Source organism: Castor canadensis, chromosome 3 (genome assembly GCF_047511655.1).
Source record: "Castor canadensis chromosome 3, mCasCan1.hap1v2, whole genome shotgun sequence".
NCBI lineage: Eukaryota > Metazoa > Chordata > Mammalia > Rodentia > Castoridae > Castor > Castor canadensis.
Window position 1 is genome coordinate 10,732,489 of NC_133388.1, and position 25,980 is coordinate 10,758,468.

Consider the following 25,980-nt stretch of genomic DNA (forward strand, 5'->3'; position numbering starts at 1 on the left):
AGTTTGGCATTTTCTTCTGGTTGTATATCCTTTATAAAATGTAGGTTTTGTGACCATCTTCTAGTTTGTGGCCTAGTTACTTTCCAAATGGCATTATTTGATGAGTAGAAGTTCTTAATTTTAATGTAGTCTAATCTTTCAGTTTCATTTTTAAAAGACAGTGCTTTTTTGTGTCCTTTTTTTTCTGGTACTGGAATTTGAACTCAGGGCCCACACCTTGGGCCACTTCACCAGCCATTTTTTGTGATGTTTTCTTTTTTTGAGATAGGGTCTTAGGAACTAGTTGCCCAGGCTGGCTTTGATCCTCCTGATCTCTGCTTCTGGAGTAAGATTACTGGCGTGAGCCACTGGCACCTGTCTTTTTTGTGTCCTTTTAAAAAAACTCTGTCTAGCCCAGTGATTCTCAACTGTGAAAGATTTGTCCCTTCGGAGGCAGAGAAATTTTTGGCCGTTAAAACATGCCCAGGGATGTTGTAAACATCCTACAATGCACAGGACAGCCTTTCAACAAAGAATTATTTTGTCTAAAATGTCAATAGGCCAAAGTTTAGGGACCCTGTCCTAGCATAAGATGGGAAGATGTTTTTGTATGTTTGCTTCTAAATGCTTTATTCATTTGCCTTGTGGATGTGATGAGAATTTGAGAGTAATCTTGTTCTTTCCACATGTGTGCCCCTAACCTGTATTTATTTAAAACATAACTCAGTACATTAGTGATCAGAAGCTTTATATGAGTCATATTAACATGGAACTAAAGTTTGGCATTTGGTGGTTTAAAGCATATTTGAACATGAACGTAAATGTCCTGTCTTTTGCAAAAGCTAGAGACTTTTTCCCCTCCAATCTGATCATTAAGAACTTTAGCTAGTTTCCTTCTTGTTGCTTTTTAACTTTCAAATTACAACTATAATGAAAACTTATATACTGACTTTTTTCTGCATAAAATATTAAATTTAGAAAATAAATTAACTCTAAAATACTCTGATTTTATCAGGACTATTATCTGGTTCTTTGCATATAATCATCATGATTAACTGAACATTTGCCAGGTGTGAAGCAATTTGTCCTTTAATTTTTATCATTATAGTTTAGTTATATTTCCACTTGTCAGGTCTCATAAAACTGGCCATTTAGATACACAAGTCTTAGTAAACTGGCTGTAATATTTTAGGAGAACTGGGAGAAAGCTGAAATACTTTGAGAAGTGGTGATCTTTAGAAACACAGGCAGTTGTTGCTCATGGGTAGTGATGGAAAAGTCACAGTGTGATTAAAAAATTTTCTGTGGGTTAGGGACCATTTTGAGTACATTAATAATGTTCTTATGTTAAGATCCACCTTTACATCAGAATTTATGGCTGTAGTATGGTCAGAGAGGGAAAATAACCTTGTCCATTATGTACTGTGGAATGGTAACTGCTCTGCTATTGAAACTGACCTTAGGAAGGGAATCAACTGATCTAAGACTTTGAAGGTTTTGTTTTAAAAATCCTTAAACACAATGCTGCTATTTTGGGGTATTGCTGGTTCCTTCTTGTACTTTTCTGCATTGTGTCAGTAATGTGACTAGAAAGAGCATAAGATTTAGGGTCTGAGCTCCTGGGTTTGGGTCACAGCTCTGCCTCTAAATCACTGAAGAGATGTTGGGTCACTCAGCCTCATTTCTTCATCTGATAATGGGGATGCTAATAACTGCCTTATGTTGGTATTCAGAAGATTAGATTAGAAATATTAGAGCACTTTGTAATGTATAAATCTTTACAAAAGGTAGACTCATTTTTTCCTTTTGTAATGTGTCTTATATTGGTATAGTCATAGCACTGTGGTGGTTAGGTGGAGTTTGGGATCTCTTCCACTTACTAGCTGAGTGACCTGGGACAAGGTTTTTCTTGGCCTTAGTTTATCTTATTAAGATAGGGATGATGGTAGTACCTGTCTTACAGGGGTGCCATACGTTAAGTTTGTTAAACTCATAAAATGCTTAGCGTATGTATGTGTCTGGTATCCAGGAGGCCCTGAATAAATTTTAGTTGTCTTTTTAAATTGTTACTATTAGAGCTGATTTGCATTAACAGTGAAATTCAGAATGTCCTGAGTCAGACCCTTTCCACATGCACTGACCAGGTGTGATTAGTTTTTGAAACAGTTAAGTTTTGGTTATCAGCACGAGGTAGTGAAATAGGCATTGGGTCATGGAGGAGCTGCTGTGGGAAAAGAAAGTGGTGGTGAGCCTCCACTCTGCTCAAAGACCACCTGCTCCATTGCTCAGATTCCTCTAGCAAGCCCATTTGGTGCCCCTAGAAGGCAGAGACCACTCTCTTCATTCTTGCTTCCAATTCCTAACCTAATGTTTGACACTTCATAAATGTCTGTTGAATAAGTTTTCATCATTTGCAGGTCAGATAGAAGGTGTGTTAGATAACCTGAAGAAACTGTAACATGGCTAGTCTTTGGCATTGGTGTTAGAGACTGTTTGACTCCCCACACCCCTGTTTTTAAATGAGACTTTTCTGGAGGGTGGAGGAAATGTTATGGGGATTCAACCTAGGCCTTGTGCATAGTAGGTAACTGCTCTGTCACAGCATTGGCCTTAGATGAAGCTTTTATAAAATTATAAGTCATAAATAGTTACAGATACTAGAAAATACAAACCACAAATAGGTGGAAAAATTGAAGTCTCACTTACTCTATTTGACAGAGTTTCAGTGGCCAAGAACCTCAGGGATTAGATCTGGACAGAGGCAGAATGTCCCACTGTAGTGTGACAATTTACCCCACATCCTCAGTCATGTGTGTGCACATGGACTGTGGGTGGGACAGATCAGCCACTGTTCCCTTTGGTGGCAGCCATCAGTGAACTGAGCCCCTAGATGTTCAGGATGAGTGAGCACAGATCACCTGGGAAAGTTATTAAAAATAGTGTTTCCTGTGCTCATTCCCTGGGCCTGCATTCTGGACAAAAGGCCAGATTGCCACACCCCTTGAGACTGCATTGTGGGCTCTGGGTCTGGACAGCTGCACTTGCTGTTGGAGCCACTCCAGGGTGTCATGACATTTCCTTTCTGCTTCACAGTTTTCATCTGTTTCAAAGTATGAAAGCAGGTGTGTGGAACTGAAGAGACCAAAATAAATCCTTAAGCATGTAAGGTAGGCCTTGTGGAGGCCTTCAAATTACCTGATTTTCATAAGTACCTTTGGAAGTGGAAGTGGTTCAGATGGGTTCCTGTATTGGATTTGGTGGTTTAAGATGCCAGTGTAGAAGCACCAGTGTGTTACACTGTAGCTGGCCAGAATACATAGTATGGGTTTCAAAGAACTTGGATATGGCTAAAAGCCACATTTTTGAAACTAAAGTAGAATATTCTGATGTGAGTGAGTGAAGGCTGAGCATAAATGGGGACAGGAGGGACAAGAAACTGTATCACAGCATTAATGAGAAACATAAAACAAACCAAATGCCCCTCACGCTGAACACAGGCTTTTCCTCTGGTTTAAAGTGAGGTATTGTATCCATCCTTAATTTCCTTGGCTTCTTTTCTCTCACCTTCACTCACCCTCACCTTCTTTCTTTTACCTGTGTTCCTAATAGTGTAACACTTTACCTGTCTTTTTTGTCTCTTACTCTCCCTTCCCTGCATCTTCTTCCTTTTTTTTGTTATGCTGAATTTCTTTCTTTTTTTGAAAATAAATTTTTATTAGGATATATTCATTATAGGGGGGGATTTGTAGTGACAACTCCAATTAGACTTACATTGTACATTATTTACATTTTCTCCCCCTCAACCACCTTCCCAGCCCACTTAAAGCAATTGCAAGAGGTTTCTTAGATTCTGTTTCATATAAGTATATGAAGTCCATCTGTCATATACTGTCAGCTTAATCTCCTTTCTTCTTCCTTTTGTTTCTCTTTTTTTCCTGCAAGCATGTTCAGTTCCTCTTTCCTAAAAGGCAGAAAGACAGTAACAATTATGAGTGCCTGGGAGCTGGAGTGAAGATGTCATCTACCATAGGCACTGCCGACCTGCAGCAGACATGCAGTGAGAGCTAACATGTAGCTATTGGAAGCAACTGAGATTTTGGCAAATACTAGGCCATCTTGACCAGTGAAGTGTGATGTGCTTGGCTGAGTTTTCTTTGAGACCCATAAGTTCATAAGTTTTAGAAGTTTTATTTTTTTTAGAGGCTTAAAACAGCACATTTATTACCTCACAGTTCCAGGCCAGGCATTCAGGCCTGGTCTCTTTGGGTGCCTGCTTCAGGGGCTGCCATTCAAGTGCAGTCTCATCTGAATGCTCAGCTGGGGCAGATCTGCTTCCAAGCTTGTTCCATGACTGGCCACAGGATGTAGATCCTCAGGGCTCAGTTTCTTGCTGACTGGTGGCTAAAGAACACCCTTAGTGTCTTGCCACATCAGGCCCTTAGCTTTTAACATAGTCTCAAATCTCATTGAACCCTTTCTCCTAACTCTCCCAGGTTTTATTCATCCTTTAGTAGATGACCTTCCCTGAAGAAGACCCTCTTTCTCATTTCCATTAATTTGTCAGTGTTTACTAAGCCTTTTTTTCTGGAAGGACATGAAATCATTGGCAGCTCTCAAGGTGGTAAGCACTGCCTTCATTTTATATGTGGAGAAACTGAGACCAGAAAGGTGGAACTGCTCAGGGCTTCACATCTGGGACTGTCCACAGTGCTCCTGCTGTGGACAGGACCTCATGTGCTTGGACCCTACCAGCCTTGCACTCTGTACCCGCTGTTCCCCTGCATGAAAACTGATGACTTTGATCAAGTCCTTCCTTCTGCTGCTGCTGTATCTGGTTCTCTGCTTTCCTACCTGGACAAAGCATACTCTAGAGACCTGACTCCCTTGCCACCTGCCCCATGTGTCATTAGCAGATAGGCTTTTGCTGACAATGTCTGTAGCCTGCACTCTGTAATTCCAACATGTGCTGTGTGTCCTGGTGTGGTATTTTGCCCATTTACACTCTGGGCTTTGGTGTCATTCACTTGGTGAAAGAAGGCAGCCCGTCTTACTTTTTTGTCCCCTATAAATCCTGGCATAGCAGACAGTGTGGGTTTGGTGAATTGATTAAGCTTTGCTTCAGAGCATTTCAGTGGGGTAGAAGTGGCACCAAACATACAGAATTACACTCCAGGACATCTAGAACAGAGTTGTACCACTTCCTTGATTTTACTTCCTTTCCTTATTTGTGACTTGGCTACCATCTGCCATTTACAGACAGGATGCTTCATGAGGGCAGAAGCTTTCTGTCTTATTCAGAGTAAGCACTCTTAAATATTTGCTAAATGAGTGAACAATTTGAATACATGCCTCAAAGCAACTAAATGGCAATTAATATGGAATAAAATCAGAGGCTCAGTGGTATTTTACAGACCGTATGTGTTAGGAATTCAGAGGTTACTGGAGGTCACATGAAAGTTTAAAGGAAGAGGAATCTTAAACTTTGTCTTAGGATTTGGCAAAGTGAATCAGTGGGAGGGGGAAATTATTCCAATCTGGAAAGTTGTGAAAATTGGGAGAAACTATTTCCCACATCAGATTTTTCAGGGATAAGTAATTTAAGATTATTTCCAGATTTTGCAATTTTGTTTTTTTGAATTAAAAGGTGATGAGAAAGAATAATGGTCATTTTGCTGAGTAGAGTCTTAATTGACAAAGCTAATGAGCTAGAAAAACCTATGTTGGAAAATGTCACTTTATTATATGCGTCTGGAAGTGCAGATGGGAAAACAGATTCTTTTTCTTTTTGCAGTAGATTCATTAAGTGTTTAGGAAGAGATTCACTTTTGCACCATCTTTCACAGCCTAAGTAATTTGAGGCTGGGTCTAAACACCACATTGTCTGTGCTGGATTGCTCTATACTAGCACTGAGACTGAGGTCCATCTCCATGTCCGAGACTCAGCACCTGCTCTGTGCTCTGTCCAGCACTGGATGATCCCTGTGCCACTGACACACACACAGTGAGTGTGGCTGAGATTGAAGGATTGTAACAGCTGAGTGCTTACTGTTTGCTAAGAGTATTAATTTAAGTGCAGATCCTAGGTACTTGCTCTAGGTTGTCCATCTTCAGAGCTGGTGCCCACTTTACACTGAGGCTGCCTGGACGCGGGCCCTCAGGCTCTGCTGGGATAGACTGCAGCCCCTTGCTTTCACTTGCAGGTCTTGTCCTTGCATGCCTCCAGCCCCTGTGGCTCTTGCCCTAGAGAGCTAAATACCAAGGTGTGTATGCCACTTGCCGCTGCTTATCTTGGAAAGACAGTCTGCTAACCTTTTCATTTTGCAGAGAGTAGGACTTGTTAGTTCCACAAACCTGGTGGAGTGTTATATCGTGGTAATGCAGCAATTAACCATCCACATGGAAATTATTTCCAGTCCTCTTTTGTCTGGTGCCATTTAGTTGAAGTAGGGAGTATTTCAAGCAAAACTGGGCTTGCTGGAATAGGGTCCCTGAACCACCCTTGGGCTAGCTTTCTCCTTCTGGGTCTGTGGAGACACCCTTGCAACTCCCAAGTGTCTCGCATCTGACTTTGCTATGTGTACAACCACCAACAACTCTATGTGCTCCTCACCATCCTTCTTTAGCTCCTGCTCTGAGGCTCTGAGCATCTGGTGCTGTGACCATTGGCTCCAAGGTGATGCTGATCTTAGCCTGGCTGGTGAGTCTTACCACTGCTGTAGACATTCCTGTTGTGTTTCCTGACCTCTCTCATTCCCCTGGCCAAGCTAAGACCATGTGACAAGAACTTTTCTGACTCCTATTGTTTCCATCTCTATGTTTGTGTCTTCATCTCCTTCTTTCCCTCCTGGCTAAGGCAGGCCCTGAAGACTGGATCAGGAACTTGTGCACTCCCTGTCATTTCCCTTCTTTATTTCTGTCCTGGCTTCATCTTCTTCGTCCCTGTGCCTTTAAGATAATGTCTATCTACTGTCTTTAATCACAACAGTTATCCAGCCCTAAAGCCTAGGCTCTCCCTGATGCTTAGCCAGTGCAGTGCCTGTAGGAAGTCTCCAGGAACCACTAGTGTCTTCATCCTTCCTTATATGCTTCCCTTCCATGTTCCTTCTTCCCAAGACTTCTCTGGTCCTGCCACTCTTGTCCCATAAATACAAGTGTTCCCATAGTTTCTGGGCTCTTAATTAGGAGCCAGCTGGCCTGCTTTTCAAAACACGGTTCTGAAATCCTTTCTCATCTCTGACTGTGGTCAGATATCATCTTCTGTCACAGTGTGAATCAATACATTGGATTTCTGGCTTTCTGTTCCAAGTGAACAATTTAACAATTATCTGTTTTCTAGGTAGTACTTAAAAGATAGGCACTGATTAAACTTTTCTTTCATGAAAAATTTGTTTCTAGAAATTGACTGCTCCAACAAAATGGTATTACTCTTAGAATGCTAGGTAGTTTTTTCTCTGGAAAAACAAGAGTGAAATCCACTACAAAGTAATTGATCAGTAAAGCATTTAATTAAGAAAAGAGAAAGCAAAGTATACTTTGGAAAAGAAAGTAGTCAGACTTGTATTTTCCTGCGTGTTCCTCAGCTTCTCATCTTGTCCTCAAAGGATAGAAGCCAGGTAAGGCATGGTATAGTCCCTGCCAAGTTTGGCCTTGCTCCTTCTTCGGTATTTTATACCCTGTTCAGCTCAAAAGCAGAGTTTAATAATCCTTTACAGAAGAATTTTTCTTTATGACTTTTTTCCTAAAAAACTTTAATGCTAATGGGGAACAGCCAGCAAGTAAGTACTGCTGACATCTCTGTCTCCTTTTTTTTTTTTTTTTTTTTTTAAATCTTTTAAGTAGAACAATGTTTGACACAGCTCTGGTGCCTATTTTGGACTCTTACTGAAATGAGAGGGGGAATTTTTTAAAATCAACTGTTAGTCAGCTTTCCACCACCATAATGAAATGCTTGAGCTAATTAGCCTATAAGGGAAAAGGTGTATTTTGTCTCACAGTTCTGGAGGTTCTGTTCTAAGATCAGGGGCTCCTAATGAGGCAACACATAATGGCGGGAGCATGTGGCACAGCAGACTGTTCACCTCATTGACCAGAAAAAGAAGAGGAAAGGGCTGGAGTCTCAACATGCCTTTGGAGGACTTGCCCCTGTTAACCTAAGGATCTCCCACAAAGCCCCTCCTCTAAAGGTCAGTTGTACTCCCAGTGGCACTACCACACTAGGACCTTTAGGAGACATTCATCCAACCCACAGCATAATTGAAAATTAATCCAAAAAATTAAAAACAAAAAACCCCAAAAAACCCTCTTAGCCACTATCCCCAGTGGCAAGGACATTTTAGATTATATTTGGTTATTCAAGTGAGAGTCTTATCTCTCACTTAAGTAACATTCAATTTTGACTTGTGAATTATACCTTGATGATTCAGTTCATTGCAGTTTTAATGGGAGCATTTTACCAGTAATGCTAAAATTTTTGTGTCATTTGTCAAATCTCAAGGTAATGTATTTGAAAGTTCCCTTTTCAGAAGATGCACAGTCATTTAGACCTTCCAGAACTGTGCCTTTATCATAAGTGACTTGCTATTACCAAAAAGAAAAGTTCTGTGATGTCTTATTTAGAGGCCTGTGCATCTCTCTTCTCTGGATAAGAGCAATTGTCACTTTATTTTACCTAGAATGAGCTGGAGAAGTAGTATTAGGAATTTTCTCTTTGCTTGATACCTTTTGAATACTCTTTAAGCGTGGAAAACAAAGGGAGGGAATATAGATAACCAGAAACTCTCTTCTCAAGTTACAGAACTTCCTGAGATGGAGAAACTGGGCCGGCCAGCTGTGATTTGCTGGTGTCCACAGACCTCTGTGAGCCCAGGTGCCTAGTGTACCATAGCATTCAGTAGTGCTACACACAGCCCTTTCTAGAGGTAGAGGCTGAGCTGTGTGCTCAGCCCTGTGCCCTCACTCACCTCCTCTGTGGCCAGCAGACAGACACAGCTTGATCCTAGCTTTTGTTACCAGCAGGATTTACCAAAGTAGTAAACTCATGGCATCTGGTGACAAAGTAATGTGCTCTGGAGAATGTGGGTATCTCAGAGGCACTCTCAGTGTGGCAGTCCTCCTAAGCCAGTAGAGTCAAAGGATTACACCAGAATGTGATCCTTTGCAGAACTCTTAACAGTCTGATATCTACAGGTTCTTGTATTCTCTGGTGTACCCGTAGAGTTCACTTCTTACTGTTTACTCACAGACTTCTCTGACTTCCTTTAGGTTTAAAGGCAGACCATTTAAGGGACCAAAGTTCATTTCCCTATCTACATGACAACTTATCCACATGACAACTAGGAGAGTTGAAAGTAGCCACAAAGATAGTGCCAGTGTAAGAGGCTTGGAGATAGACTGGCTTAATGACTTATAAAATGGTAGGGTGTCTTAGAGGCATTGAAAGTTATCATGAAACTGATAGGAATTCCAGATAATGAGATAATGGAAGTGGTTGGGATACCAGGTTGGCCTAATTCTGGTGAAGAAGGAACCAGAACATGAATTCTACACATGGTCTCTGTGTTTTAAAATATAAGCAAGGAAAGGAACATGTCAATAGGACAACTCACTGGCCTTTGCAGAACCCTGCTCTTTGGATCATTACTCCAGCCTCATCAGTTATTAACTGGTTAGCTTTGGCCATGCTGTTATCTTCTCTGTTCCTCAGTTTCCTCATCAATAGAATGGAGTGAATGATAGTACTTATTTCAGAGGCATTATGATGATAAATTATATACACATAAAATTCTCAAGAGCACCTGGAAAGCATGGAGCTCCATGCCAAAGCAATTGTTATATTCCTTATCTTTCACTCCTGGAGTGAAAGCTTTCCCACATAAAGCCAGGTCATTCAGGGTTTGCTCTGAGTGTGAGCTACCTTGTAAAAGAAGCTGGTCGTAATGCTCTCCTCTCATAAATGGCTGGTGATTTTAGTCACACAGCTCCACCAATTTAGCTGTGAAGTATTTATCCTAAATCACTGATATCTAAAACAACTGAAATGAAAGCTAAAGTGATACATACTGAAACAGAAGATAAGTAGTTCTATGCTACTTTTTTGATGCAAATTTATTCTTGCCCATCTGTTTGTGTCTAGTTTCTTGAATGGTAAGATTGAGGATTGCAAGCATATGTACCTTCTGAATGAGCAAGCATCGATCCCTTGGTGGAGTTGACTTTTTGCAGACCAGAGAATGTGGTTTGGTCATGGTTTAGAGTCCTTTTGTTAGCCAGAAGATTGAGGTGTCTGGGTGAAGGGAAGCCCAAAGGATTGGAGGTCCTAAAAGAAGGCTATGTCTACCAGCAGCAGGGTTGGGTGACTTGCTGAGATGGCCCAGCAGGTTCCTAGGCCAGCCTTTCCCACTGCATGCTTGTTGCTGAGTGTGTGTGTATGTGTGTGTGTGTGTGTATGTGTGTATGTGTATGTGTGTGTGTGTGTGTGTGTGTGTGTGTGTGCGCGCGCGCGCGCGCGCTTGGTCTGTTTGCTCCTCAATAGATTATTAAAATAGAGTAGGGCTTTCTTGGATGTGTTCAAAAACAGTTTTGAAAAAGTTGAGAAGGTTATCTGACCCCTATATGGCAGAAACACATTCTATTCATAAGAGATGCAGGGCAAAAGAGAAGGAAAGGAAAACTGGTGTTTATGGAGCTGTGATAACTGCTGGTGGGGCAGGGTACCCGTGTGAGGTGATGCTTTGAGAGGGATATGACACTAGGTTCTCTGTGGCTGCCCCTTGTCATCCTTGAAGTCATGCTTTAGGAAGCTGCCACCTCCCATGTTCTTACCTGTTACTTAGGCACTTACAATCACCTGGTAGGTAGTTTCTCAGGTTCACCAGGTTGCAGCTGTCCTCCACTGTACAGGAAGAGGCAGAAGTCTTTCCTTTCTGAGAGAGGATGTCTTTCAATGAGGCACCATATGAGGTGCTGGGGACTCGCTAGTGGCCAAAGACATGTCCCTGCCTTGCTGAGCTCACCTATTGGAGAAAGAAATGTCATTAAGTGCCTAGAACACACACGCTTCACAGGTGATAGACTGAATGGGGTGGGAGGGCTCGGAGAAGAGGAACCTGGTTAGTTGGAGAAGGTACCCTGCAGAAGGAGGATTGGAACTTTTCTTTCTTTCTTTTTTTTTTAGTTAATCCTCTGACTTTGCCACTGGGCAGTAACCCCCTGAGGATGTTCTGTCTCTTGCTGTACCAGTCAGAGGCACTCAACGAATAAAAGTATTTGCTGTGATGAGCGAATTTCTACTGTTAACCTACTTTCAACTTTTTTCTTTCGAGTCAGTAAATATTTGTTGAGTGAATAAATGATTGATAGTCAAAAATGTTAACTGATTACCACTGAATTTGGCTCATAGTCGATTGGCATTCTTCAGGTGTATACAAATGGTAACTAATAAAAATATTACAGAAGCATATTTTTTGCAGTGTTTCAACAAATTACAATTAAATTTAAACCATGTAGATTATAAATTCAGTCATATTAAAAGTAATTTCACAAATGTAATAATAGTACTATTTCTCTACTAATCTCACTTTTATTATAAGGTAATACATGTTTGCTACAGAAGAATTGTGTGTGTGTGTGTGTGTGTGAAAAGCAGAAGGTCCTAATGAAATGTGTATTGATGCAGTTAAATTTTTATTTGATTATATTGAGTGAATTCAAAGAACTTTATGATGAAAAATTCCCCAAAGAATTGGATATAATCTGTGTTTAAAAATAAAAGTCTTAAAAATTGATTTTTTCCCCCTCAAGAGCTAAATATATGAATCATGCTTTGATTCTGATTTATGGTCATACCACTGAGTTTTACATTCATGGATAGTTTATAATTTGTCTTTGTGTTAAACTGTGCTATATTCACTTAGGAAATAAAATACAGGCAAAAGGGTCAGTTGCCCTCCTAGAAATTGGCTTCCAGTTAGCCTGCATTTGGGGATAGAGAAGAGCAGACTCTTTCTTTCCTCCCTGCTCTCTTTCCAGTATTCATCTTCCTTCCTTCTGTTTCCCTCCTTGCATTTTTCCTTCATTCTGTTTCCCTCAGGGTAAATCCCTTGTTCGCTTTGCTCTAGCCCTTTTTCTTGCTGAAGAGGAAGAGGGATCTCTCAGGCCTACAGGATGGGTCCATGGGGTTCTTTCTCCTCAGGTTGCAAGAACATAGCATTTGCTGAGGCAGCAGTATCCACAGTGAGCTTGGGGAAGATGCCACAGGCAGCCTACACAGGAAGCCCTCGGAGGTCTCTCAGCCATGTGAAAGGGTGGCAGTTCTGAAGTGTCTATGACTGTATCCTCCCCAGAGTCCATGTGTGACATTCTGTGGCTGATTTCATCCTCACAGAAGTAAGCAAAATGGGACAATCACTGGAGCCAGTTGTATCTGTTCATAGCAAATCAACCCAACTGTCCCTTTTACTATATGCTTAAGAAGTAATGCAGGAGGTAAGGGGGATAAAGGAGAGCAACGGAGGGGTTGATACATTTGATACATTGTAAGAACTTTTGTGAATGCCACAATGTACCGCCACCTAGCACAACAACAAAAACAACAACAAAAAAAAAAAGAAAGAAAAAAGAAGTAATACAATACAAATACATGTACTTTAGGGCCTGGCACTGTGGTTCACTTGTAATCCTAGCTACTTGGGAGGTGGAGATTGGGAAGATTTCAAAAACCACATGTCAACTAACAAGCGGGGTGTGGTGATACATGCCTGTGGACCCAGCTAGAGAGGCATAGATAAGAGGATGGGAGGGTCACAATCCAGGTTGGCCTGGCTTACCTGAAAAATAACTAAAGCAAAAGACAAAAAAAAAAAAAAAAAAAAAAAAAAGACAGGGTGTGGTTCAAGTGGTAAGAGTGCTTGCATCATGTATTTTAGTTAGAAAAATTATACTATAGCTTTAATTTTTAAAAAAAATCAGAACAATTAGGTACAGCTTTTAAGATCTGTTTTGTCATTCATGTTGAGCAGTGAACTATCATATGTATTTTGAAAATTAATAATTGATTATGTATTATAGCAGAACATGAATTCTTTAAAATATAATATTTAGGAGTCATTTTATAAACTGAACAAACCTTTAGCATATTGGAATGGCTCGTTGAAGGTGACTGTTTTATATGTTCAACTTGATTTCCTCACATTCATCGGTATAGATAGAGAGGCATTCTTTAGAAAAGCGAGGGTCCAGTGTTGCAAGTGCTTGTGTCTTACAAGCCCTGTGTGTTCTACTCCTCCTTTTCTTCAGAGCCTTGGCTCCTTCTTTAGGTCAAAGTTGTTCTCTATAAGAATTAGGTTAGGAAATACCTCTCCATGTATTCATGAAAGTACTTTTCTTTATTTTTAAATGCTTATTTCTCATTGGTAAAAACAAAAACACCCTTGACTTAAATGTATTTTGTTTCCGTGCAAAGCTGTTAATGTTTCAAAGCTGCTTCACATTCTAGGTGTTTCTGGATTAGGAATTCACATAATAATAAATTCTGCTTATTTTGGTTCTCCACAAAGGTTTGTTGTATGAGCTTAAAATAAGACTACAGCTGATTTGTGTGACACATATTAGCTGTTTGTTTAGTGTAAGTGCACGCCTGTATCTCTCGTCGCTGATCAGCCTGGAAAATTTGCATGCTGCGCAGCAGCCATCTTCTTTTATACTTTATTAAATATCTGTCAATTATAAATATCAAGGTTTTACATTAATGTCAAGATAGTACATCAAAAATTCATGGAATATGTGACTTTTTCCAAGGGTATTTAATACTTAATGCATTTGTGTCATTTTTCTTTCCAGAGATATTGACAGGTTTTATTAAGTGTTTGTTAGAGAGATTTCATTTTTATCAAGGGACTATAAAGAGAAGCTGCATGCTAAATCAATTTTTTAAATCCAGAATATCGTTCATTTTTTCATCTTCAAACACTTACAATCCATAGGTTTTATTTAAATTTCTTCTTGGTTTATTTTTGTTTTATGTGAGTGATAGTTTAAGATAGAACTTTAATAAGGATCAAATATGCTGACTGTAGTGCTTTTTAATTTCCTTAAGCATCGCTACCAGACCCATGCAATATGGTAAATTCTTCAAAATGTCATACTTACATATTTAGCAATATTGCTTCTTTTTATTGAAGCCAAACAAACAATTTTAGATATTAATCTTTCCCAAGCATAGTGATTATTTTATAGTAGGCACAATATTATTGTATCTCACAAGGAAGGCCTCCTGGGTGGGAAAAGCATGCTACTGGCCCACTGGCTTTGCATAAGGGTCCAGAACCACTTTTAAAAGCAAGCTTTTCACTGCTTGCAGTCTGATCTTGAGCTCCAGCAGGCGTTCACTTCCCCAGCTGCAAACATTTATTACTCTCATGAGGGCAGAAACATCAACCACTTAAAAATGCAGAACAAATACTGTGCCTAGTTTTTGAACCTGTGTTAAGTAGGGCTTGGAGGGGTCAGTTAGTAATTTGGCCTCCTCTGTTCCTTTTGGGCCCCAGTGCCGTAGTGGCACCATCACTGTCATCTTTCTGACAGTGGCTAGATGAAGCTATTTGGGGATGATTCTCAGCCATCCCATATATATCTATGTCTTGGGAGCTACAGTCCCAGCTAAAATCAGCTGGTCACCAAGAGTAAGGTTTCTGTTTTAATGTTACATTTTTACTTTCTAAGCACAGGTTAGCAGTGTCTTGTGTTGACAAAAGGCTGTGATGTTGTACCTTTCTGTTTGGCAAGAGGTTAAATACTTTCATCCAAGACATTTTGAAAACTTTCAAGTAGTTTCAAATTTATCTAATTTTTGGAATATGTTCTTAAACCTTAACTTGGAAATAGGGGAAATGCTTGTTTTGGTTTTTTAAATCATTCTGTCCAGATTTTAAGTGAGAATTATTTGGAATGGACATTCATCTTATCCTTTTTCATTTTTTCAGAATAAGCAGAAGCATTTATTTTCAACATTAAAATATTTTTCATAGATGAATTTTTTTTTTTTTTTTGGCAGTACTGGGGTTTGAACTCTGGGCCTCATGCTTGAGAGGCAGGCATTCTGCCGCTTGAGCGACTCCACTAGCCCTAGATGATATTTGAATGTTTAAAGATCATTTTTTAATAATTTTAGGTGTAGGATAGGTCTAAGCTGAAACAGTGGCCATTTTAGATAAACCCAGTTTTGGTTTACAGTAAGTTGCTGTTAGAAGCTTTGCTCTGGGAGCAACTCTAAAACTCCTGGCTGGCACCCAGTCTCCCAGTACTGCCAGGAGGTGGCGCTGGTGTCATAGTGGTGAGAGCCCTGCTGCAGTGGAAGTTACTTTCACTGTCACATTTTGCTTCAATGTAACTGTTAAGTGCATGTGTCAGAGGCAGAATAGCTTTTCTACCAGAATTTCGTGCAGTAGGCACACCCTGTTTTTTAAAGAACAACTATTTCTAACAGCTTTTGCCAATATTGTATAACCAAATAGCCAAAATAATAGCCAAATTCAATCTGAAAAATGTATTTACCCATTTTTTCCTTGAGTTTTTTTTTTTTTTTTTAATGACCGCATCAAGACTGTGAACATGAACTTAGAGGTTGAGTTAGAAATGTATGTAAATTTGGGACCTGTGTGATGGTACATGTTTGTAATTCCAGCTACTTGGGAGGTGGAAATCCAGATTGAAGTTTGAGGTGGGGGTGGTTTGGGAGGGAGGCTAGTGAGACCCCATCTCAATAAACAGCTGGGTGTGGTAACTGGGAAGCATAGGAAGGTGGATCTGAGTCCAGTCTAAAGACTATCTGAAAAGTAACTAAAGTGAAAAGGGCTGGAGTCATGGGTCAAGTGATCATGCCTAGCAAGCATGAGGCTGTAAGTTCAAACCCCAGTATTACCAAAAAGGAGAAAGGAAGGAAGGGAGGGAGGGAGGGATGCAGATCATAGCAAAGGGCACATTGTGACAACCAGTCTTCCATCTCTGGTCTCTCAGGAGGTCCCCCATGCTTCGTAATTTTGTAGAGTCCAACACTGTTTAAAGATAAACAGTGTTGGAAGATTTTTCCTGAGGCATTTTGAGATTTAGCTTTCTAATCTTAAATTGTCATCTCTTTTCCTATTTAATAAATCATTCTTTGAGGGGGAGGGTGTTAAATTCTTAGTATTTATGGGATTCAACATAGGAATTTACCAACTTTCAAAATACCATAGTAAATTCCATAGTTGAAATGGGTTAAAATATTTAAAAATAACAACATTGACCACCTCTTAGATGTTGGAAAGAGACATCTGGGATGTGCAAAATTCCCAGTAGATCAGATAATGTGAAATTTCATTTTGTTTTAAACAAAAGGAATGGAGTTCCTTTTCTTTACAGTTGAAGTTTTTGGGTGGTAATTTGTGATCAGACTAGCATCATAAGGAGACGAGGTCCTTGTTTGCTGATTTGTACTTTTGAAGGAAAAGCCTGAACCCTGTCTTACTAGACTGTAATCATTAAATGGAAAACATGCCTAGGACTCTGAGAGCACAGCCTCACACTTCACTTGTCACAGAGGAAAGACGGGAGGAGTGTCAGTCCTCTGGCTCTCAAATCTTTGCTATAGCTAACCTTATTAACTGATTTTTTTCCCTCCCCAGAGCTACGGTTTCCTCATCTTCCTATGTCAGATAGAAAATGCCCCTGGGCTTGCAAGATACTATTTTATATGTTGCCTGAAAATGTATCTTCTTTAATTTTACTTTGCTTGTACAAACATGAATTTTATTTTATTTTTTGAGACAGGATCTCAGTATGCAGCCCAGGGTGGCTTCAAACTCTTGATCCTCTCAGTCTCTGGAGTACTAGGATTACAGGCATGTACCAGCATGCTTGTAATGCATTTTAAAGATTAAAGATTATTTTCACATTTTAATTTTTCTTTCAAAGGGTTAAAACTGGCCTAAGAAGAGGGGAGAAGCAGGCACCTGGGAGCTAACACCCAATTGGCAGCCTTTTGTAATATATAATTTGCCTAAAATTGCGTACTGAGCACAAGCTTTTGTTTTCTAATTGATTTACGGTTTGAGCCACTTTTACCTCATCCCCTACTGTCCTGCATATGGTGCCAGCGAGTACATTACAGTGAGCGATGATAAATTACAGTGCACTTGTGATGCCAATGCGTCAAGAGTAAAAACTGCAGGCTGCACGGAACGCGTGCATTAACAGTGGTGCAAAGACATGGCTGCACAGAATTTCATGTGTATCTCAGAAATAACCATTTGTTCATTTGATCACTTACTGCAATCTGTCTATCAGGCTGTAATTGAAACTGAAGATTAAAATTATACTGTTACATCTTTTAATTTCTTAATTGAGACAAAGTTTCTAAGTGCTTAAAAGGTTGGGGAGGGCGGCATTGTGAAGAGAGAATATGAAACATAAAAAATTTTCTTCCAAGTGTGAAGTTTTGGATATTTTTACCAAATGTTCTTTTGTCCAGAAAAAGTAGTACATTTTAAAATATACTGATTTCTGTTTTATCTTTATCTTACTTGTTTGTAAGATTTATTTTGTAATCTCATTAACTGTACTTTTCTTAATTTTCTGTACTTGATCCACATTTGTCCTATATATGATTTATTTATACATGGTTGATTCCCATCAAATAAATGATGGAAGTCAGAGATCAGAGAGAGAACTTTGAGTTATTAGAGTTCCTGTAATTGTGCCTTTTATCAATACAGGGAGAGGGCTGAAATGTATTCCCAAGGCCCATGCAGATATCATGGCCTCAGACCCTGAGAGAGGCTGGAATGGGCTCTTCACTTGGCAAACTGTGTTTCTGCTTGGAGCAGATGCTCAGAGCGTGGGCGTGCCTGCCTTGGTGAAGTTGGTCCTCCTTAAATTGTATTTTGTGCGGTATCTGTGGGTTCTAGGATCGAAATGTGAAGGAGCAGATTTATGGCAGTTGCTGGGCACAACAAATTAAGTTGACAGTGATGTATGAGGGCATAATAGCATGATGATCCCTCAGTAGCTCGGCTGGACGCCTCCTGCTTCATTTGGCTCTTGTTAGGATCTGTTAGGCAGCTAAATAATGAAATTCTGCTGACTGATTTCTGTTTTCCCTTTTTCTCTTTTCACCTCTGCTTTCTAAAATTTCTCACTCCCAGACCCATCCTCATGCCAGCAAACTGCCCTTGAAGGATTCTTTCACTTACGAGGACTACAGGTTGGTGTGTGGATGGGCAGTAGGTGGGTAGTTTCTAAGAGAATGGGGGGTCCTGGGAGTGGGGCAGGGCTTCAGTAAGTGACCTGCTGTGACCATCGGAAGCATGGAAACAGAGGTGGTCTCAGAGTGAGAGCAGGCAGTTTGGATAAGCCTCAGCATTCATGGCTATCAAGACAGTGCTGTCACCCTGGAATGGTAGGGGATTGACTGAGGTGGCCAAAGGGAACTTGGTGTTAACATCACTGCTGGCTGGTGCTAGAGGGTTTTTTCCCCACTTTGAAATAGATTATGTGCGTGTGAGCTACTGATTCCTTTTGAACAAAAAGAGTTAATTCAATATAATTAAAAATGATGTCCACATTTTATACAATTCTTAGAGAGTGTCTGATTAAAAGGAGTTACATCATCTGCTTTTCACTGAGGCTTAAAGTAGGTGCAGAGTCAGCATTTTTAGTAAAAGAGGGAGCCAGTTTGGGGGGAGGGAGGTTTTGTCATTTTGACAACCCAGACCCATTGAAGAGCCTGAGCCCTCCGCTGGCTCCTGGCTCTCTCCCCTGTCCTTCCTAGTCATTCACTCTGCTTTTCTCAGCTCTCCTTTTCTGTCATTGCCTTGCCTCTCTGCAGCCCTCAGGTTTGTCTTAAATGACGAAAAAGGGTTTGAAAATTTGTTAGTGATCAGAGGAACCTAATTTCTGGTTGAGTTATTTCTTACTAGTTGACTTTTAAGTGTTTCAATCTTAACTCATTTTTTTTTTTTTTCTTCTTATTACAGGTGGGCAGTCTCTTCTGTCATGACACGGCAAAACCAGATTCCCACAGAGGATGGTTCCCGGGTGACTCTGGCCCTGATTCCTTTATGGGATATGTGTAATCACACCAATGGCCTGGTAATAATCTTGCCTGGGTTGAGTCTGGGAAGCTGGGGCCGAGCTCCCCAGTGGGCATTCCACTCACCTTCCTTCTGCCAAGAGGGGCAAACAAAATGCTGCCCCTCCCCCTCCTGACTCCCTCAAGTAGAAGCTGGTTTTTATCTTCCACTGTGTTAACTCTGTACTGAGAACTTGAATATTATACCACTTTCAAAAACCACAGTGAATAGTATTTGTGTACTAAGACATTAATTTCTTAATCTTATTGGATCACAGGTAAAAAGAAAGTTTTTGTTTCTTATTCTTTTAAAGGTCTGATTTATTGAAGAAAATATTTTTTCTTTCTTGTTTCTCTTTTATGATCCTTTTCTTTTTCTTTGCCAACTCCTTTCTAGTTAGACACTTTTGCTTGCTGCTCACAGCACTTTGCTGTGTGGATTCACCTGCTTTGTTCAGGAGCCTGGTGTTGAATGCAGGAGTTGGTATCACTGGGTTGATGTGAACAAATAGGAAGTCTTATAATTGTTAATTCCTCCAGGAGAGGAGGATGCATTCCCTCTGTTTCTCAGCACAGTGTGGGTTCCAAGTAACAGCCTAGATTGAAGCTATCTCTGTGCTGAGAAAGATTTCCTGATAGTTGTAGATAGAGAGGTGATAAATTACAGATAATTTTGAAATTTTAAGCATCATACTAGTCTACTGGCTTGGTTGGTTTTTGTTCTCCTCTTCTTTGTTGTCATTTTGATGTCAGTATTCTTTGTTATCATTAGCAGCATTATAAATAGATTAAAGAAGTGCCGTAAATGATTATTTCACATCTAATCCCATAAAATGACCAGAACACACGTATGGTGCGCCAAACACTTAAAATAGAATATCTCTGTGCTAATTTGGGGAGGTCTAGTGACAATTATTCTCTGGAATCTTAAAAGTATTTAAATTATAGCAAGAAAGAATAGTTCTACTTTATAATTACCTTTTGTCCTTAATTTAGATATGCTTAATTTAATTAGCAGTATTAAGAAATAGTAACGTGTTTTATGTTTTCATTAATGAGTATAATTTTACATTCTTTGTTCGTTTTTTTTCCTTTGGAGATTTTCTTAACTAATCATAAGCCTAAAGTTTAATTTTTTTTTTTCAAAAAGATTTTAATATGTGGCTCTAGTATTTTTCTTTTCTTTTTGGACTAGATTGTTGGTTCCCAAACTCTACTGGTCATTAAAGTTTATGTTTTTATTTCTAAAGTTAAAAAGAGAATACATGCTTTATCATAAACAAACAAAAAAATTAGAGAACATACAAGTTTCTAGTGAACCAAGAAGCTCCCTGCCCTTCCCATCCGGCCTCCTGCAACCTGGTGCCAGTGCTGTGGCCTGGCTCAGCTCTGTCTGCTCCTGTCCTTTGGCTGCTGATGGCACCTCACACATTCGGAGGCAGGCAGTTTTGGTTTTGTTTCCCTGCCAGTGGGATAAAGCTATTCTCTTTCTTGGTTTATCTCAAACTAAAATAATGGACAGATAACAACTCTTGCTGTTTTTTTCCCTAATTTCATTTTGTGTAGTCTGTAACTTACTGCAGACCTGGCCAAAATGCTGCAGGCTTTCAGAAGGTTTCTTCAGGAAGCCATCACGTTTTCCTGCAGTGGTCATTCTCCCAACATTCTGCTACACCTTTGTTGAACTGTTTCCCGTTGCTGTCCTGAGACTTCATGAGAAATTCTATTTCAACACTATAAAGTTGTATATCATACTAGCATATTAACAGTTAATCTTTCTTTAAAAATAAAGTACTTGAAATTGAGGCTTGGCTTTTCAAGCAAGAGCTTCTCTTTTTTGTGTGCGTCTGTGCCGACAATCATCTTGCCAGCTTGTCCTGACTCTCACTGAGGGAGTCTAGAAAGTTATAATCCAGAAACACTGTCTTCTTTGAAAAGTGTCCCCAAACCCTGGCTATGGCAGAATGGAGTAGTCCCATCTGTATCAGTAATTCCAGAGCACAATAGGATGAGGCCAGCAACCCAGACCAGGGATGCTAGTGAATGGGAGCAAAGTCCTAGACACTTGGAGAGACAGGTTTAGAAAAGGCTGTAAGGCACAGCAGTAGGCTGTAGGAAGTAAAATGCCTTTAAAGCTTGCATTAGCTGTTCAAAATTCATATATGCAGCAGCTCTCCTTCCTTGCAGTTGTTCGGTTTACATGAGAAGGATGCGACTACATGGTTTACAGGCCACCGTTGTGGTTCCAGTATAACAGGTGTGTGTTCTACCAGTCAGGGTGGAAGGATATCTCCAAATTAAGCAGAATTGAACAGGTCTTTGTGCATTGAGAAATCTAAAACACTTAGATCCTAGTCTCAAAGTAAAAGCCCAGTTTTTACAATAATGGGTGAGGTCCCCTGCACAGTCTGTCCCCACTGTACCGTCAACATGTACAGGTCTGACCCACCTCTGGCTTCCTTTTCTCATTGGATACCAGAGCCACTTATCCTAGGGCCTTGGCCCCTACTATTGCTTCTACATGTGACACTCATTTTTCAGCTGTATGTGGAACTTAACAGTTGCCCTCAAATGAAGCTACCCTGAGTACCCTTTGTAAACTAGGCACATTTCCTGTCCTATGAGTGCTCCCTCCTGTCCTAGTGTATTCCTACATTGTCTCTATGTTATGTTCCCGCCTATTATTTTGTTTGTTGTTGGTTTACCACCTCCCCCCAGTTAGGATGGAAAGTCTGTGAAGGCAGGATGATGTCTTTTGTCTTACGCATGTCCCAGTGCCTCGGCACATCCCAACACCTGCTGTATTTCGAATGAGTTCATGAGTGGTGAATAAGTGGATGTCAAACATACATTCCCATGCTTAGGAAAAAAGACCAGAAAGAAAAAAACTGAAATGTTGGCAAGATTATGATCTTTTTCTTCTTTCTGTTTTTCCTCTTTATTTCTCAACTTTTATTTAATGAGCATGTATTACCTCATTCCTTATTCCCTACAATAATGAAAATAATATGATGCACACATGAAGAAATTTGAAAAACAGAAAAGAAGAAAATCAAAATGGTCTACACTCTTCTGTTTATACCTTGAGGGGGTTGGGTATCATGCTCTTTTTCCTATATTACTGTTTAGCAGGTAAACTAACCTGGAATACAGCTGCAGGCCTGGTTCTCATGTCTACATGAGTTACAAAGCCAAGTGCAGATAACAGTCATATGCCACCCTCCCTGGTGTGCACTGGTGCCCTGCTGAGTGTGCCCTCTTCTCCAAAATCACCTGTGTACTGCAATGTCCTGTATACCCCTCTCTTCCACCAGGAACTCAAGGCACCCAGGGAGCCATGCAAGAGCACACCCATGTCCCCTGCTAGACTTTCCCCATGGGCAGGGACAGAGGCTTTTTCATACTATTTTCCCAGGGCCCAGTGTAGGGCCTGGCGTGGAGTGGGCACTTAAATATTTGTAGAATGGAGTTAGCTGGGCAAGTATATTATGTGTCACATATCACACAGAGCTGGGTGAGGAGATGGTAACAGAGCCTGGAGGCACCTGGACCAGCTCCCTGACCATTCAGCATCTCTTTCTGTGACCATGGAGTTAGGGATGCTTGTTGGCTGTGTGTTCCAGATTTCCAGGGCTTCTGTAGAAGGCCTTTGCTGAGTAGGGTCCTAAGAAAGTCTTCTGGTTGCCTCTGCTGCTCTCATAAATTGCAGACGGTGTTCCCAAGGAGAGTAGAGCTAAGAATGCACACCCTGGTAGTGTGCTGCTCTGCCAGTCTTAGAAACCTGCCTTGAGTGAAATGGGGGCTTTCCCTGGCTTTGGCCTGGAGCTTCTTGCACTGAGATAGTTACTCTTCTTTTATTGTATAAAACAATGGGTTTCATTATGGCATTTTCATTCATGTATATAATGTACATCAATCATATTTATCCAACACTACCCTTTTTGTATTCTCTTACCCCATCTCTTACGGGTCCCCTTCCTCTTCCCAAATAGTCTCCCTTGTACTTTTATATCTTTTTTTTTTAAATCTAGATTTTGCATATGAAAAAAACATGCAAGATTTGTCTTTCTGAGTCTGGCTCATTTTACTTAACATGATAATCTCCAGTTCCATACATAATATGCATAAAAATGACATAATTTTTTTCTTCTTTATGGCTCAAAATAATACTCCACTGTGTATATCTACCACATTTTCTTTATTCATTCATCTGTTGATGGGCACCTAGGCTGATTCCATATCTTGGCTATTGTGACTAGTGCTGCAGTAAACATGGGTGTGCCGATAATCTCTATTGTATGTTGGCTTGGGTTACTTTGAATCTATACCCAAGAGTGGTATAGCTCTACCACTCTAGTTTTTTTGAAGAACCTCCATAACGATTTCCACAGTGGCTGCACTAACTTAAATTTCCACCAGCAGCACGTAAGAGTTCATTCTTCCCTACCTCCCTACCAGGTTTGTTGTTGTTTGTTTTCTTGATGACCGCTGTTCTGACTGGGGTGAGATGAAATCTCAGTGTAGTTTTGATTTGCCTTTCCCTGATGGCTAACAGTGTTGATCATTTTTTCATGTATTTATGGGAAGTTTATTGAGAATTGTCTGTTCAATTCATTTGCCCGTTTATTGATTGGATTATTTATTCTTTGGGTGTTTAAATATTTTGAATTCATTATATATTTTGGATATTAGTCCCCAACAGATGAGTAGGTGGCAAAGATTTCTTCCCATTCTGTAGGCTATGAGATGAATTTTTGATAGAACCTTGAGAATGTGTTTGGCAGTGCCACATAGAAAATTGACATACTCAACCTCCAACTGTGATCCTTGCTGAGAAAGGTGACAGAACGGACAAGGCCTGTCACATTTATATGAGTGTTGGTGTGGACACATTAAGATAGGTCTTAAGCTCTGATGGTTTCTGACATTACCAAGAGTGGGCAATGCCTGTTCTCCTCCACAGAGAGAACTGCATTCCTTTCTGGCTTCCCTTGTTCCCTAATGTCCCTCCCTCCTGTTTGTGCTATTGGCAGGTCCCTTCCTAACAGCCAGGGAGCATCCAGCTTTTCCTGCTGGGAGTTCACAACACAGGGCAATTCCTCATCCTACATTTGCTATCGAGGCGATGTTTTGGGGTCAGAGCAGTGAATCAGCCATTGGGCAGGAGCTTCATGGAACTGATTTGAATCTGAGTCAAGTGTTATGAGTGAAAATGTTCTAAACCCCTTGGGTTGCTTTGTTTTTCATCACTTGTTTCTCATTAGTCTTTGTAGACCAGAAGCATGAAGGGCTTCTAGACATATGGCTTACAAACCATGCTAGGTTGAGATATAAGTGTTATCTGGTCTTCTGTCCAAAATAATATGTGCAAGGGTCAAAAGTCATGCTGTTTTGGACACAGGTTAATACCTATATTAACAAGTAACTGTCTTCAGTCTTTGATTCTCCAGGATAAAATGAGTGTTTCCAAAGAAGTCAGTGAGTATTCACATAGTTCTAGGAGGGTGAAGACTGCTCAGAGGGATGGGACACTTGAGAAAGAGCATTTACTGTGAATTGGGGCCCTGCTTCATCCCCTGGGGGTTCATGCCCCAAGTGAATCTTCTTGAAGGTAGTGTCAGGTAGTAGGTACTATGTGCCAAGCACTGGGGAACCTGATTTAAAGGGAAATCCTGCCCTCCTGGCTGGCAGGGAGACGAGTATACAGATATACCAGGGAAGAGGTAGGATGAGGTCTTAGAGGTATAAAGGAAACGGGATGAGGGGAGGCCTTTCTAAAGAAGCCAGGTCTCTGCTGAACTTCCAAGGCAAAGCAGGAGTGCAAGGAAGGTAGCTTTAGGCTGGAGGGAACCAGGACAGTGGCCGGGGTGGCCTGGCGTGGCATGTCCTAAGGCTGAGGGAAGGTGTGGGTCTCCTGGGAATTTGGCTTTGCTCAGGATTTTTTTTCTGAAGGCAGAGTGAAGCGATCCAGGGGTCAACCCTGTCCCATTAGTGATGCAGAAGAACCAGGAGTATTGGAGCTGGGACCAATTGGAAGGGTCTTGCAAATAATAAGCTGGACAAGAAAGAATAAGAACCATAGCCATACATGCCAAAAGTGCAGCCCTTTCTGTAACTGATATGCACAGACCATGATATCTGGGCTCTCATCAAGACAATAAGAGGTTGAGGGAGACATAATTTGATTAGAGGATTTTCTGTGTCGTACAGGCTTAGAAATTGTCACATATTTCAGCAGAAAGACGGAATAAGAAACAACTATGTTATTTTATTTTGCATTTGCTTACCTGAAAGTTTTAATTTCTCTTATTTCAGAATAAATATAAGCATAATTCAGAAAGTTTTTCTTGTTCCCTGATTTTTGTGTCCAATGGAAGACCCACTTAGAGAGAGAGAGAGAGTATTTGTATTGTGCGTGCTAGACCACTGCCATCCCCAGGTCCCACTTTGATTTCTTCATGACTAAATATTAGATAAAATTAATACTTGCAAGTAAGTGAGAGTCCTCCAGACACCGTTCCTCCCTCACATCACCAGTGAACAGGCATAAGGACTGGTGTGGGCGCATGCCTCCTGTCACCTGTGGTGCTCTTACCTTCGGACTCATTGCCATGGAGATGGGACTCAAAGGAAGCAATTTTGTAATAAGGGATTGTGTTTGGTTAAAAACAAGAAGTGAATGTCTTTCTCCATGAGTACCTCCTTTGTTTCAGGTATGTAAGTTCCCATACAGATCTCTGGTGTAACTAGAATTGGTTGACATACTCAACAGTTCTTTGCTCAGTTTTAGAAAACCTCCAGATGCACCCTTTTAAGTACCTCTAGATAACCTTTATCATTGTGTTGCAAAGAGAACCTCATGATAGAGTGAAGTAGAGGTGCGTTTGTTTCATTATTAT

General features: G+C 40.5%; 1 protein-coding gene across 1 annotated transcript in view; it reads left to right on the forward strand.

The window, feature by feature from the left end:
• Setd3 (SET domain containing 3, actin N3(tau)-histidine methyltransferase) overlaps nucleotides 1–25,980 on the forward strand; it is an 81,083-nt gene that overhangs the window by 48,833 nt on the left and 6,270 nt on the right. The window contains exons 7-8 of the mRNA XM_020176212.2: nucleotides 18,156–18,214; nucleotides 18,987–19,101. Coding sequence (XP_020031801.1) covers nucleotides 18,156–18,214; nucleotides 18,987–19,101 — 174 coding nt within the window. The remainder of the gene's footprint in view (nucleotides 1–18,155; nucleotides 18,215–18,986; nucleotides 19,102–25,980) is intronic.